The sequence below is a fragment of the Rhinatrema bivittatum genome, chromosome 3, assembly GCF_901001135.1.
Source record: "Rhinatrema bivittatum chromosome 3, aRhiBiv1.1, whole genome shotgun sequence".
In the NCBI taxonomy this organism is placed as follows: domain Eukaryota; kingdom Metazoa; phylum Chordata; class Amphibia; order Gymnophiona; family Rhinatrematidae; genus Rhinatrema; species Rhinatrema bivittatum.
The window spans coordinates 119,530,602-119,545,674 of NC_042617.1; the positions used below are offsets into that span (position 1 = coordinate 119,530,602).

General features: G+C 47.2%; 1 protein-coding gene across 1 annotated transcript; it reads right to left on the reverse strand.

Annotated features, from left to right (window-relative positions):
- Nucleotides 1-538: 538 nt before the first annotated feature.
- Nucleotides 539-4,500, reverse strand: LGALSL (galectin like). The gene is made up of 5 exons (XM_029593644.1): nucleotides 3,781-4,500; nucleotides 3,370-3,441; nucleotides 3,163-3,251; nucleotides 2,531-2,708; nucleotides 539-1,616 (listed from the first exon to the last, which is right to left on the reverse strand). Exons 1-5 carry the CDS (start codon nucleotides 3,811-3,813, stop codon nucleotides 1,473-1,475), a joined length of 516 nt encoding a protein of 171 aa, XP_029449504.1. The 5' UTR covers nucleotides 3,814-4,500; the 3' UTR covers nucleotides 539-1,472.
- Between the last annotated feature and the right edge of the window lie 10,573 nt (nucleotides 4,501-15,073).

A 15,073-nucleotide genomic window follows, 5' to 3' on the forward strand; every position in this document is an offset into this window, starting at 1 on the left:
CTCCAGTAGTACATGTCGGTAACTTCATGACAGGTCAGTCTAGGAGAATCTTCCAGATGAAAGCAGTTAAATCAGAGCAAGGATATTGGACCACAGAGCCAAAGGTTGAAGGAGCTGGTCGAAGTTATTTCAGCTGTGTGCGAACGTTCCCCCAGAAAAGGTACAGCACTCGTTCCTCCCTCAGTCTAAAGGCTACCCTCATGAAGAATGTAAAGAATGTGCTGAACCTGGTGGCTACATGGAAGCAGAGTCACTCACCCACATGCGATACCTCTACCTCTACCTCTCTGTGATGCACAGTCCTGAATTAGAGAGACGAGGGCAAAAGGCTTCAGCCTGCCCATCTAAATTCCCAGTGATCTCGGTATCTAAGCTGTGCCTAGAAGCTTTTCCAGACGTCAATCAATACAAATGTACATATGCCGGCAAAGTAAAAACAGGGTCGGTCATTTGACGTTTTCCTAAAGAGGAGGGTTTATACCCCACCAACTGCGAGTGGGGAGCTGGGGACAAAAACAAAACAAACCTGCCTACAAAATGTTATTTTTCTAGACTTTTATTTTTCAAGAATATATTTTTTGTATTGAAACATTGTGCTTACATCCTTAACAAGTTAGAAAATGGCTGCTTCACCTCCGTACTTGTGCATCATTTAAAAATAATTAACACAAAGCACAAAAGGAACATTTAAGAACAAGGATCAGACCTTGGTACAAACAAAAATCCTAACTACGTAGAGAATTACTTGAAACTATTTGGGAAGAAACAACATATTCCAAGACTGCTAGGCTTCCTTTACCCAAAAAACCGAAGACATTTTATACATTCAAAGTTCTTACAAACTGCATTAAGAACATTGCTTGTTGTTCTAAAATACATACAATGCATACAATGCGTATAAATAAATTAACTAAAAAGCTTTCAAAGTTGCAAGAACAATAATACATTGTGCAAAAACCTTTGACAACCTACATTCTATGCAAATACCCTGACTGAAATATATAGTATGGGCCTTATTCAATAAAGATTTTTTTTGCATGAAAGTCCTTTTTGAATAAGGCCCTATGTGCACTATCCTAGTCCACCTCAAGTGCCAAAACAACAGTTGCACACAAAACAATTTTTTTTGTTTTTGCTTGAAAGTTGATTATAGCATTGTGTTTCACACTTTCTGTGTCTTGGAAGCAGATTAATGCCTGCTGCAGTTTAGTTTCACTACAGAAGTGATTCTAACACCATCTGCATGGCAGCCATTTTTGCATGCACCATTTCTGTTTAGAAGAAAAATGATTTGTCCCGCCCGCTTATGAAGAGTGCTCTTCGTTAAAATCAAAGTTCGAGTCATGAATTTTAGTCTTAGAAAAGAGACCGTGTATGCAGCATGCCCATTTAGGGTCCAGACCCAGCAGTGGCTCCTACTACAAGTAGGCGATGGCACCTGAGTCCTGCTCCGACCTTGAGATTTCGCACTGTCAGCCGAGCTTAGTAAGCTGAAGGTTTCCATTAATCTTTATTGTATTGATTGCCGATAATGTTTCGACTCGATGATAAAAATCAAAAAGCTGGTGTCCATCCACAAATACTCGAAATCGCGGGTGCTCACAAAGTATTTCAACCTGCAAGAAAGGAAAAGAATGAGCACTGTGCAGAAATACAAATAAGACAAGACCTATACTGCAATGGGAAGGGGATGCTCTGATTTATTGCCTTCTTGTGAAGAGGGTACACTCAGGCCACACAAACCTAAAAACTAATTTTAAAAAACTCTTAGGCTTAATGTTTACGCTAGAGAAGATGGGTCTACGTTAGCTCGCACGACCCACAGTACTGTTGCTGAGGGCAGTACAGAAGTAGAAAGGAGGATCAAGATCAAAGTCTCCTAAAATCTTCCAATTCTAGCCCTTGATTCAGCATTTTTTAAAACAGCAGTTGCTCTGAAGTCAGCTGAACAGAAAACAGCCCCACACAAATAGCAGAGTTTAAAGAAACTGAAGTCATAGGATATTCAGTAACTATGGAACAGGAAAGTTTATAAAAGAGCATGGGGCAATGTAGTGAGGCTACTGACAGCTAGATTACATTACACTGCCCGGCCCTGGACAAAAAGCAAGCTATGTTTTCAAGTACACTTGTTCCTGTGATCTTTCGTGTGTTACCACCTGGAGCAGAAGAGCTCACGCCCACTGACAATTCCCTAAGGTTGGAGGTTGTGTTGTCACTGCACTATCCTCATCACTCAAACTGTTCATCCTATCTTCTACATGTAGAAGCTAACTCACAGTTATGATCTCAACCGCTGGTTTATAGGTTTAAAAGTAAAAAAAAAAGAGAATATGAAGTTGCAGTTGTTAATTTATGCAGGAACACTGATTTTCATTAATATTTTACATATGCTTAAGTCTATTGGAACATGGGTTGTAGTAGCTCTCCTAATGAAATTCTTTAATGTGAATAAAACCCTCAGTGATATCCAGTGAAGTATCTGCTACGCAAATTAGGAATTTTGGGATGTGCTCCGAGGTTCACTTACCCTAAATGGCTGATCAGGGATAAATGGAAAGTAAGCAATTGCTGATTCTGCGTCACCCCATTCACCAGACACACAAGCGTTCCTGAGGAATTGCCTCTCTGTAAACAAAACTTTCAGTTCAATGGCCACATCTGCAGGAGGATCTTCTGATTCCCCGCAAGTCAGTCGGATGTCAAAACTGCAACACGCATAGCAACATATTAAGGGGGGGGGGGGGGGAGGGAAAAAGCCTTATTTAAGGGAAACAAAAAATAATCAACTCTTGCTATACACATCTGGTTTATAATTTTAGTTTATTATGCTTAAATAAAGCACAATTGAAAAAAGTAATCACCATCACTAAAAGAAAAATATCCCCTGGTTTTCTTTTTTTTTTTTTTATACTGATTCAAATGTTTTGAAAAATGGCTAAAAGTGTCTGAAAAAGCATTCCTTTTGGGGAACTAAAGAAATCAGTGCTCTATAATTAGATTTCTAAAAACATCACCGTGGCAGGCAATAAAGCAGCCAGCCCCTGCAAATTCTTTTCATGGGAAACTGAACATTTTGTTAGGGCTCCTCCTTAGCTGGGGAATGCAGATGGGGTTAGGCTTAAGAAATCTTGTACCAACAATCAACAAAAACCGGGTTACCTCTCAGGGTTGAGATCTATGATGCCCATCACCAAGATCTTCTTGCCCGGTCTCATTCCTCCTTTTATTCGACCACAGAAAGGAACAGTCTGAAAAGAAAGGAGATAGTCACCAGATGCAGCCTGACATTTGGGGCACACAAACGAAAAAAAGCAAGAGCCACAACTTCATCACTCTAGGCCAGAAAATGAACACTAAACTATTTACCAGACGTGGAAAATAAACTTCGGCTTGGACAGGGGATCCTAAGGAATTGTTCAAATGACCACCGTCTATTTTCTGTAGGAAATAAAATAAACCAACACAAGGCAAGGTGATGTTAAGCCATTTGAACCTGTTACACGCTTATAAATCAGGCATGCTCCGCTCTTCTTCGCCTCGATCGTGGCTGTCTGACTGCTGAGCGCAGCCGGGGCGGGTTCCCGGGAGGACTCGGAAAAACAACCGGCAACCTCACGCCATCCCGGGCACATTCTTGCAGAGATCCAGGGCGGTCAGGCTGCGCTCCCCCTCCCTCCCTCCCCCGCAGCTCCCGGTGCCGCGGTGCACGCGCGCGCCGGATCCCCTCCCCCCGGCGGGAGGGCGCGCGGGTATCCGTTCCCCGGCCTCGGCACTCACCGGCCCGTCGCTCTCCAGCAGCGATCCCGCCATCTTGCTGAAGAGTGCCGATTGCCGAACTGTGACGGAGGCGGCGGCGGATTAGCCGCCGGAGGAGGAGACTGGCAGGGAAGGGAGAGCAGGTCCAAGGCTGTGCCAGGAGGAGAGAGGGAGGGAGGTGGGAGGAGAGAGCCGGGCTGAGATTGGCAGGGAGGGAGGGAGGGGGAACAGGTGTGAGGCTGCCAGGGAGGCAGAGCAGCGCAAGACTGAGACTAGCAGTAGAGATGGAGGGGGAGGGGGGGGCAGGTGCAAAACTGGCAAGAGGTGGGACGGAAGAAAGCAAGGGAGGGGGCAGGTATGAGACTGGCAGGGAGGGAGAACAGGTGTGAGGATGCCAGGGAGAGAGTATAGCAGGATTGAGACTGGCAGTAGGGATGGGGGGGGGACGGGGGGACGACACAGGTGCAAGACTGGTAAGAGGTGGGAATGAAGAAAGGAAGGGGGCACGTGTGAGACTGGCAGGGAGGGGAGAACAGGTGTGAGGATGCCAGGAACCGAAAGCAGGTCTGAGACTGGCCAGCAACAGGGCGAGAGGGGCAGATAATGGGGTGTGAGACAGGGGAGATTGGGCAGGCAATGGGCGAATAGAGGGGAGGGAAAGTAAAGGGGTGAAAAAGGGGGAAGGAGAGAGCGAAGAGGTAGCCAATGGGGTGAGAAAGAGGAGTAAGCAGGCAGGCAATGGAATGAGGGAGGGGGAGGGGGAGGGGCCGGTAATGGGGAAGAGGTCAGGAGACGGGGCGCAGACGTAGGGTTCAGGCCCGCTCTGTGCTGCAGTCTTCAGCCGCTGGTGGAGGCTGATCCTCAGCCCACCCAGATCGGGAGCAACCGGTCGGGGATAAGCAGTTTCGGCCAGGCCCTGAGCTGGGCGGCGGTGAGGAGGAGGAGCAGAGGTTCGGGGCTGGGTGAACAGGGCTTGGCAGGAGGCGCATACACGTGGCTCTCCTTCCCCTATTTCCGGGCCTCGGAAAGAGGAACTTGGTGGTGCAGCTCAACATCTACTCTTTGCCCCCGGATCGCGCCCATTATACACTAACCAGTAACCAGTAGGAGAGCTGCAAAGAGCCGAAACTTACCTCGATCCAACATCTGCTACTCTCTTCCATCGCTTTGCCTTTCGAGATTTGATTCTGCCTGAAAAAAAACGATCTCTGTCAGTCTATTGGGTTCAGACATTTTCTGTCTTGTACAGAGGGAGAGGTGGGGAGAAGGGGGACAAGCTAAGCAAGGGGGAAAGAGTTTCTCCGCCCGTCTACCCCTTCACCCCTCTGCATTGCAACTGGCTCAAGGGCTGTCCTTGTCCGAACAAGTAGTCCCGGCCTATTGCCTTCCTGCATACCCGGAGTTTGGGAGGGTTTCCTGCGAGGTGGGGGGGAGAAGGAATTTTGGTGCGTGAGGGTCAGGTTTCTTTGCTGTGTGCAGGGAGGGCAGCGGTGGAGGCAATGGGGCACTCAATTCACTACAAGGCAAACTGGTTCTAGTACACCTTCCAGTCTGCTGAGCCCCCACCCCACCCAAATACCTTTCAGTTTCAGATTATTTATTCAGATCTGACGATCGAAAGCCATTTGTTATAATACTAAATTATGATACGTATTTGGAAGCAAATTAAATAATACAAGGAAGATAATTAGCGTCCCCTGCTGGCTGCGCTGAGATGACACTGGCACTGACTGGCCACGGGGGCAGCCTCCCCCTTGTCATCGACTGCAGGGTTGGCCGCGGGAGCCTCAAGGTGAATTAAAGTGCTCAAAAAGTAAGGCACCCCTTCACAGTGCCTCTTAAATTAACGTAAAGCATTTGGATGTTTTATATTTGGAGATGTTTTACAATAAATTGGTGTTTGTTTGTTGGGTCTGGACTTTTTTAAAATTAAAAAATATTAACCATAGAAAAGCTCCTCCATAGTTTACAGTGGAACTGTCCAACTGCTGTTAGTGACGCTATACTTCCGGGAGGGGCGGTATGCCTGAACTGAACAAATTGATTGGCTGCAGGGCTTAATTTGTAGACAAAAGGAAGTGGAAAGTGTGGGGGATCACGTGTACGCGTAGGTGTGATCTGGGTGAGGGGCGGGGCCAGAGCTGAGTGCTAACCCCTTCTCTCTTCCGCGCGCATATGCTGAGAAATGCTTCACGCTTTTCCTCTTCCTTATACCAATGATCCTTCATCTCCAGTCCCCATGTGTGTGCAGCCCTCACACATGGGGACTGGAGTGCTCTTCACTTGATGAGCACTGGTGGGAGAAAAGCTGGGGGTTGAGCACTGCTGGGGGCCGAGGTTGGAGGATGGATGGGGTGGGGAGGAGGAAGGTAGAATGGGGCCCTTTCTCTGTATCCTCATCCTCTTGAGGATCCTGGTCCTTTGTTTTCAGGCACCACCCCCCTCCAGTGATCCAAGGGCCCCCAATCCCTGGTAATCTTTAATCCCTACCCTTTCCCACGAGAAAATTACCCTCTCCAGCAACTTTCCTTCCTTAGCCAGTAAGACACAGGCCTCCTCTCTCTGGGCCAAAATCAACTAGCTGTCCTATGTCTTGGGGGATGAGAGCAGTCTAGAATATACTCATTTTCCTCAGCCTCCTTGGACTGGAAGGATCTATAATTCAAATGAGTGGTTTGTTCTTGTCCTCCTCAGGGGAAGAAGGAAGGAAGAGAACAGCACTGCATGATCTCCTTACCCACTTCTATCCCCTTTCCTTGTTTACACTTTCTCAGACCCTCCAACTCAGGAACTGTAACCCCCCCCCCCCCCCCCCCCCCAACTCTGATAATCTCACATTTCATCCCTCTAATTCCCTCATTTTCTCCCTCTCCATACATTCCATGGCTTCTCCAATCTGCTTACAAAATCTTTTGCCCTCCCACATCCTCTCACTCTGCCCTCCTCCCCACCCTCAGTCTTCTTTCCTTCCAGTGTGGTTACCAGCAGCAGAAATGATGAGCTCAGGAAGCCAGCATGCTAAGCAGCAGTGGGACAAGTAAACCAAAACACCAGTAGCAGCAGAAGCAGTGGGATTGACAGGCATTCACCCCATGTGTTCTCCCTCACAACCCCCTTTATTGTGCTGGGAGACAGCACAAAAATCAAGACCATGTGGCTGCCCCCATCTCAGGGTAAGCAGTTCCAACTCTCTCTGCTTTCTCCAGCGGATGGAGGGCCAGAAGTTATTCATGCTGCTACTGGCTCTGCTCTATTTCCACAGGGAAGCTACTGTAGAACTGGTTTACACCGCCAACTGTACTGTATTTCTTTCGGTCATGGAAAAAAACACCATTCCAGGTCGTTCTGCAAGAAATTAAGCCCTAGGTAACATCAAAACAGGGGAGATTTAACTTAGCCTAAGTGTGAAACTATGACCCAGCCCTGATCCCAGCTTGCTTAAAGACGCCTCTTCAGCTTTTGTCCTGGACGTGGTTCATTCAGGCTTCGGTCTGCTCGTGCTTTGGCGTCCTCTGTCAAACTGTGTTCCTATATGCGCCCGGGTCTCCGGGACTCCGCCTCGTCCAGTACAGACTGTTCCCTGTACGTACCAGGATCAGTCCAGACTGCTGGGTTATGCCTCCCCAATGCAGAGGTCTGGGTCTGGAGAGAGGCAAGGACATGGTCAGGCAATGCAGCGGTCTGGTTCTGGAGAGAGGCAACAGAGTAGTCAGGCAATGCAGAGGTCTGGGTCTGGAGAGAGGCAAGGACATGGTCAGGCAAAGCAGAGGTCGGGCTTGGAGAGTCAACGACATGGTCAGGCAAAGCAGAGGTCCAGGCTTGGAGAGAGGCAAGGACATGGTCAGTCAAAGCAGAGTCAAAGTCCGTGTAGTCAATCCAATGAAAGGTTGATTAGTAGAAGCGCAGAACAAGGAAACCAGGAACAAGGAGGAACAGGAACACTGGAACAAGGGAGAGACCCTCAGGTGGCAACGAGTACTCAACCAGTGAGGAGACCTGTTGCAAAGGCAATGTTAGGGAGTGGAGCCCAGGCTTATATACCGGTGCTCCGCTGACGTCATCATCCGGGGCTGCGGCCTGGTTCCCGCCACAGGCCCTTCTTAAGGAACAGTGAAGCGTGTGCGTGTGCCTAGGGAGGGGTGCGGCACCGAATGGCAGCATCTCTCCACGGGCCACGCAGAGAGACCCGAGGCTGAACAACTGGAGCGATAGCTGGACTGGAGACACCAGGGTCTGTAGCTGAACCAGAGGCACCAGGGGTGGCCCGAGGATGGAGCCGGTGGCCCACCGCCACCAGAGACAAGGAACCAGGCATTGGAGTCGTTGGAGAGGTGAGGGGGGCTGTGCCACGGATCTGCTGCGGACAGCACGCGTAACAGTACCCCCCCTTGGAGGTCTGGGTTTGCCCAGATGGGCCCGATGAAAATGCAGGAGGAGGGCTTTATCCAGGATGTTTCGAGCTGGTTCCCATGAGTTTTCTTCGGGGTTATAACCCTCCCAAGAAAGGAGGTATTCCCACCGGTGACCCCTACGATGGACATCCAGAACCTCATGGACCTTATAGGTGGTGTCAGTCTCAGCCACCAACGGAGATGGCTCAGGTGCCTTTCTTGAAGGCCAGGAGAGGACCACTGGTTTTAAGGCCTTCCCCTAAGTATACATCCCATATATTAATAAATTGATAGTTTCACCTTTCCCTCTTCCCCCCTTCAGCCATCCCTCCCCTACCTGCAGGCTTGATATCCCACAAGTCCAGCTACTACTACTCTTTATTTCTCTGGTTCTTCCAAGTTATGTTCATCCAAGTTGTTCGCTTCCCTGTTCAATGTAAGACAATTGTTGTCATTGTTTGCGTGCTTGTTGGAATGTAAACCGAACTGATAAGTAACCCTGTTACTTGAACTTCGGTATATAAAAGCTATAAATAAATAAATAAATAAAATAAATAATATTGTGGATTCCCAATGTAGGCGGCAGCCGAAGCTGATATGTAACTGGTCCAACACGATGAGTAACCGGGAAGGTCCAATATACCTTGGTGCAAACCTTTGAGAGGGTATCTTGAGTCGAACATACCAAGTGCTCAATCAGACTTTCTGGCCAGGAAGGAATTCAGGAGCCAGGCGTCGGCAACTGATAGCAGATCTCTTTGCCCGGGAAGCGGCTTGGCGTAAGCGAAGGTTCGTCTGTTCCTATAATGCCTTGAGGGCATCAGCAGTGGCTACGCAGCAGGAGAAGGTACTGATAACAGTATGGGCAATGGTGGTCTGGTTGCTTCCCATAAACACTGGAAAAAGGGGACGTACCTGTTGCAGTGGCAATGTGGGAGTTGTGGGAGAACTACGCCCAAGGAAGAAGTTCAGACCAATTGTCTTGACGACTGTTGGTATAGACACGAAGAAGTCTTTAAAGAGCGGTTCATACACTCAGTTGTCTGTTGGCTTGAGTATGGTAGGCTGTTGTTAGACTGATGTTAATGCCAAATTTGCGACAAAGAGCGAGCCAATGTCGGGCAACAAATTGTGGACCTCTGTCAGAGACAATGTGCTTGGGTAAGCCATGTAATATAAAGATGTGACAAAAGAAAAGGCGTGCCAGCTCGGGAGCAGATGGTAGGCCCGATAGAAGGACAAAATGAGCCATCTTTGAAAATTGATCTATTGTAACCCATATGACCGTATGGACCTTAGATGGTGGCAAATCCATGATGAAATCCATAGAAAGGTGTGTCCACAGTTCCTTGGGAGCTGGAAGCGGCTGAAGCAAATCCCAAGGTCGACCGACCAGGGTTTTTTGTTGAGCACAAGTGTTACAGGAATCGACGTATGCTTTAGCATCAGAGACCATAGTGGGCCACCAGAAGAATGGTTGGAGCAGCGCCAAGGTTCTCACCCGTCCTGGGTGACCGGCAAATGTAGCGTCATATGCCCACCGGAGGACTCTCTCTCTGAGCTGTTGGGGCACAACAGTCTTCCCAGTAGGGACTGGGTGTGTGGCAGACAAACAGATGCAAGCGGGGTCTATAATATGACTGGGTTCTTCTGGAATATCTTCAGGCTCAAAGGAGCATGATAGGGCATCCGCTTGGAGGTTTTTCCTGGCTGGACGGTAGCGAAGTTCAAAATCAAATCTGGAAAAGAATAAAGCCCATTGAGCCTGATGGGTGTTTAGACATTGGGCATGGCTCAGATGTTCCAGATTCTTGTGGTCAGTGAATACCACAAACTTGTGTTGAGTGCCCTTTAACCATGGGTGCCATTCTTCTAACGCCAATTTAATGGCGAGCAACTCGCGGTCTTCGATACTATAATTCTGTTCCGCAGAGGAGAACTTGCGGGAAAAGAACAAACTTGGGAAGATGGATCCAGAACTAGAGCGTTGACTCAGGACCACCCTAGCCCCAATCGCAGCGGCGTCGACCTCAACCAGGAAGGGACGATTAGGATTCGAGTGATGGAGACAAGAGCCAGCCAGGAAGGCTTCTTTAAGATGGTGAAAGGCTGTAACGGCTTCCGGAGGCCAGTTTCAGGTATCTTGACCCTTACGAGTCAACGCCGTGAGAGGAGATGCCAACGTTGAATAATGGGGAATAAAATAACAATAATAATTTGAGAACCTGAGGAATCTCTGGAGTGCTTTGAGATCCACCGTTTGTGGTCAGTCTTGTATGCCTTTAAGCTTTGCAGTGTCCATAGAGAATCCTTATTGAGAGATGATGTAGCCCAGAAAGGGCAAACTGGACTTCTCAAATAAACATTTATCCAATTTAGCGAATAAGTGATTCTTATGGAGACGTTGAAGTACGGCACAGACATCAATGCAGTGTGTAGCCAGATCTTTGGAGAAGACAAGTATATAATTGAGGTATGCCACAACCTTGGAGTACAGCAGGACTCTGAAAATTTCGTTCATCATTTGTTGGAATACTGCGGGCGCATTACAGAGACCAAAGAGCATCACCAGATATTTGTAATGCCCGTCTCTGGTGTTGAAAGCGTTTATCCATATGTCCTTCGGACGAATCCACACCAAGTTGTACACTCCGCGTAAATCCAACTTGGTGAATATTGAGGCCCCATGCAGGCGATCAAATAGTTCCGAGATCAAAGGCAGAGGGTATTTATCCTTGTGGGTAATCGCGTTTAGGCCACGATAGTCAATTCATGGCCTAAGAGACCCATCCTCCTTCTTCACGAAAGAGAACCCTGCACCAGCAGGAGACATGAGAAGGCCGGATGAAACCTTTCGCAAGATTTTCTAGAATGTACTCGGTCATAGCCTTAGTCTCAGGAAGAGACAGAGGATAAGTACACCCTCGAGGGGGCATAGTTCCAGGTAGGAGTTCGATGGGGCAATCGAATCTTCGAAGAGGTGGAAGGAGGTCCGCTTTCTGTTTGGAAAATACGTCCTCAAAATCCGCATAGGGAGCGGATATTCCAGAAGAGGTGGTGGCCAAAGAAACCACAGGTGATGGCACCACTTTGTGTAAACAGGACTGACAGCAGGTGGAACCCCATTCCACCAGCTGGAGTGACCCCTATTCCAATTAAAAAACGATTGATTGAGCATCGGTTGAAAATACTCAGACTATGAGTGCCCCAATTGTATAACACTTTATTGATTTACAACATTCTTTTGAAAAGATAACTTGAACCATCATTGTTTGTGTGCAGGACTCGTCTCATGGAAGTAACATTGATGCTTTTTTGAACTATTGTGAACAGTTTTGGATTTAAACCTTGGACTCTGTTTTCCCTATTGGTTTAAATAATGAGTTGGATTGGACATCTTTATTCTGATTTGCCAATGATATTTAGAAGATCTCTGTGATTGGTCATTTTCAAGTCATATGGTGATGTTTAAATGAACACCATCAGGAAATGATTTTCAGATATTGCAATGCTAGAATACGGCGTACTTGCTTAAAATGTGAATATACCATCTATTAGAATTATTTTCACCGCTGGAAGATAACATTTTTCCCCTGATGAAGGATTAATTTTTTGAAATATGGTCACATCAGGTTTGAGAAGTTTTTGAACGGGACTTTATTTGAGTGAGATACTGTCTGCAACGGATGCAAATATTAACTTCAGTGAGACTGTGGAATTATTAATAAAATGTTTACATTTCTTGTTGGTGTTTTTTGATAAAGAAAAATTAAGAAACAACAAAAAAATATTTAAAAATAATAAGTTAACTGTTTGAATTTTGGTGGTTGGTTGGGTGTGTATGATTATACATTTATTCACCGTGGTTAACCAGGATGGACCTGCTGGTTGATCACATCAGGCCGATACAGTAAAGTCCGCGGGAGAGCGGGCGAATGCCCGCTCTCCCGGTGCGCGCGATGCAATATTTAAATTAGGTCCGGCGGTAGATCCGGGCAAAAGGAGGCGCTAGGGACACTAGCGCGTCCCTAGCGCTTCCTTTTTGACAGGAGCGGCGGCTGTCAGCGGGTTTGACAGCCGACGCTCAATTTTGCCGGCGTCGGTTCTCGAGCCCGCTGACAGCAACGGGCTTGGAAACTGGACGCCGGCAAAATTGAGCGTCCGGTTTTCGGCCCGACAGCCGCGGGCCGAATTCAAAAATTTTTTTTTTAACTTTTCGTTACTCTTCGGGACCTCCGACTTAATATCGCCATGATATTAAGTCGAAGGGTGCACAGAAAAGCAGTTTTTACTGCTTTTCTGTGCACTTTCCCGGTGCCGGAAGAAATTAGCGCCAACCTTTGGGTCGGTGCTAATTTCTGAAAGTAAAATGTGCGGCTTGGCTGCACATTTTACTTTCTGTATCCCGCGTGCATACCTAATAGGGCGATCAACATGCATTTGCATGTTGACGCTATTAGGTGCCACGGGTTGGACGCGCATTTTCCTCCCCTTACTGAATAAGGGGTAAGGGAAAATGCGCATCCAAGAGCAGGCTAACAGTGCGCTCCGTCGGAGCGCACTGTACTGTATCGGCCTGATATAAAACCCCACATCCCGTCTTTAACATCTTTTTTTCATTCAGTTAACCTTTAAATATAAATTCAATGGGAATGTTTTTTGTGGTTATTTAGTAGTTTGCATTTTTAGTGAGGAGAATTGTTTTTTGGGTTTGTTACATCTTTTTTTTTAAACATTTTTTACACAGTTTAAAAGAATATCCACAAACATTTGATGTGATCCAACTTTTGAGGACTCTGCTTTGGGGTGATCCGCCATTTTGGGTCTTAATGATTGCAACACTGGAACAAGCTGTTATTTAATTGCTGATGTAACCCACAAAACATCCAATCAGTTTCAAGAATTGCATACGAAAGAGCCAATCATTGTATTCCAAATATAACACTGATACATTATATTACATTGATCTCAAAGGACCAAATTTAATATAAAAGATAATATAATCAAATAATTGTATTCCAGTCAACTCTTCATTTAATCCAAAAGGAGAAGTGGTCTGTGCGCATGTTATAAAATTGGGGGTCAACGCGCGCAAGGGGGTGCACAATGGTGTACCCTGCGCGCGCTGATGTCCACGGTCTTCCCTCATTCCCCTTATACTAACCTTCCCACCCCTTCCCCTAACCTTTCCCCCCCAGCCCTACTCTAACCCCCCCCCCCCATTTTTATTCTACCTTTTGCGCCTGCCTGGAGGGATGCACAGGTTGCGCGCACCGGCAGCCTGCTGGCACACGATCCTCCGACACAGCGGCAAATGGCCGCTGTCCTGGAGGCCTCTGGCCCCACCCCTTCACCGCCTCGGACCGCCCCTTCTGTAAAGCCCTGGGACTTAGACGTGTCCCGGGGCTTTACGCGTGTCGCTGGGCCTTTATAAGATAGGCCCGGCGTGCGTAACACCCCCCCCCCCCCCCACGCGCGTAAATCCCCTGGCCCTCTGTGACAGGGCCTTTCTTCTTGGGCCACTGGGCAACACTGATTGGATGGGTCTGAGCCCAAAGTGGGTGGGCCACGACTCACCCAGCCCCACCCATGGCTATGCCACTGCCTGGCTGTCTACCTTGTAACAGATTTTGATATCATCAGCAAAAAGAGAAACCTTTCTCAACAATTTGCTCACAAAAATGTTGAAAAGAACTGGTGCAAGCACCAATCCATGAGGCAGACTGCTAGTCACACCCTCTCCCCCCTCAGAGAAAACTCCATTAACCACTATCCTTTGTCACCTCTCACTCAGCCAGTTTTTAACCCAGTCAGTCACTCTAGGTTCCATAACAAGGGCGCTCAATTTATTTATAAGTCTTCTGTGTGGAACCGTGTCAAAGGCCTTGCTGAAATCCAAACACATTATATCTACTAGTGCTCTCCCTTGATCCAACTCTGTGATTGCCCAATCAACAAAATTGATCAGATTTGTCTGGCAAGAATTACCTCCAGTAAAATCATGCTGCCTCAGATCTCGCAATCCAATGGATTCCAAAAATTAACAGCGATTCCATTAGTTTGCTCATCACAGAGGTCAGACTAATTGGTTTGTAGTTCCCAGCTTCCTCCTTACTTAGATAAAGGTGAGCCAGTTGATACAGCGTATTTGGATTTTCAGTAGGCATTTGACAAAGTCCCTTATGAGACACTCCTTGGACACTTTAAAAGTCATGGGATAGGAGGCAATGTGGATTGGTAACTGGTTAAAAGACAGGAAACAGAGGACAGGACTACATGGTCATTTTTCCAAATGGAGAAAGGTCATTAGTGGAGTCCAACAGGGACTGGCACTGGGAGCTATGCAGTTTAACTTATTCAGAAATGATCTGGAAAAGGGAATGACGAGTGAGGCGATCAAATTTGCAGATGACACAAAATTATTCAAAGCTGTTAAAACAGCAACGGATTCCGAGGTACTGCAGAGGAAGCTTGTGAGACTAGGAGACTGAGCAACTGAATTGCAGATGAAATTTAATATGTTAAAGTGCAAAGAGATGCAGATAGGGCAAAATAATCCCAACTATAGGTACACAATGCTGGGTCCTGTGTTGGGAATCACCAACCAGGAAAAAGACCTTGGAATCCTTATGGATAATATGTTGAAATCTTCCGCTTGGTGTGCAGCAGAGGTCAAAAAAGCAAATAGAATGTTGGGAATGATCCAAAAAGGACTGGAGAATAAAACAGAAGATGTCATATTGCCTCTGTATCGAGCCATGGTGCGACCGCACCTTGAGTATTGCAAGCAGTTCTGGTTGACCCATCTCAAAAAAGGCATAGTGGAACTAGAAAAGGTGCAGGTGACAAAAACTGATAAAGAGGATGGAACATCTCTGCCTTGATGAGAAGCTACGCAGAATAGGGCTCCTCGGATTGGAAAA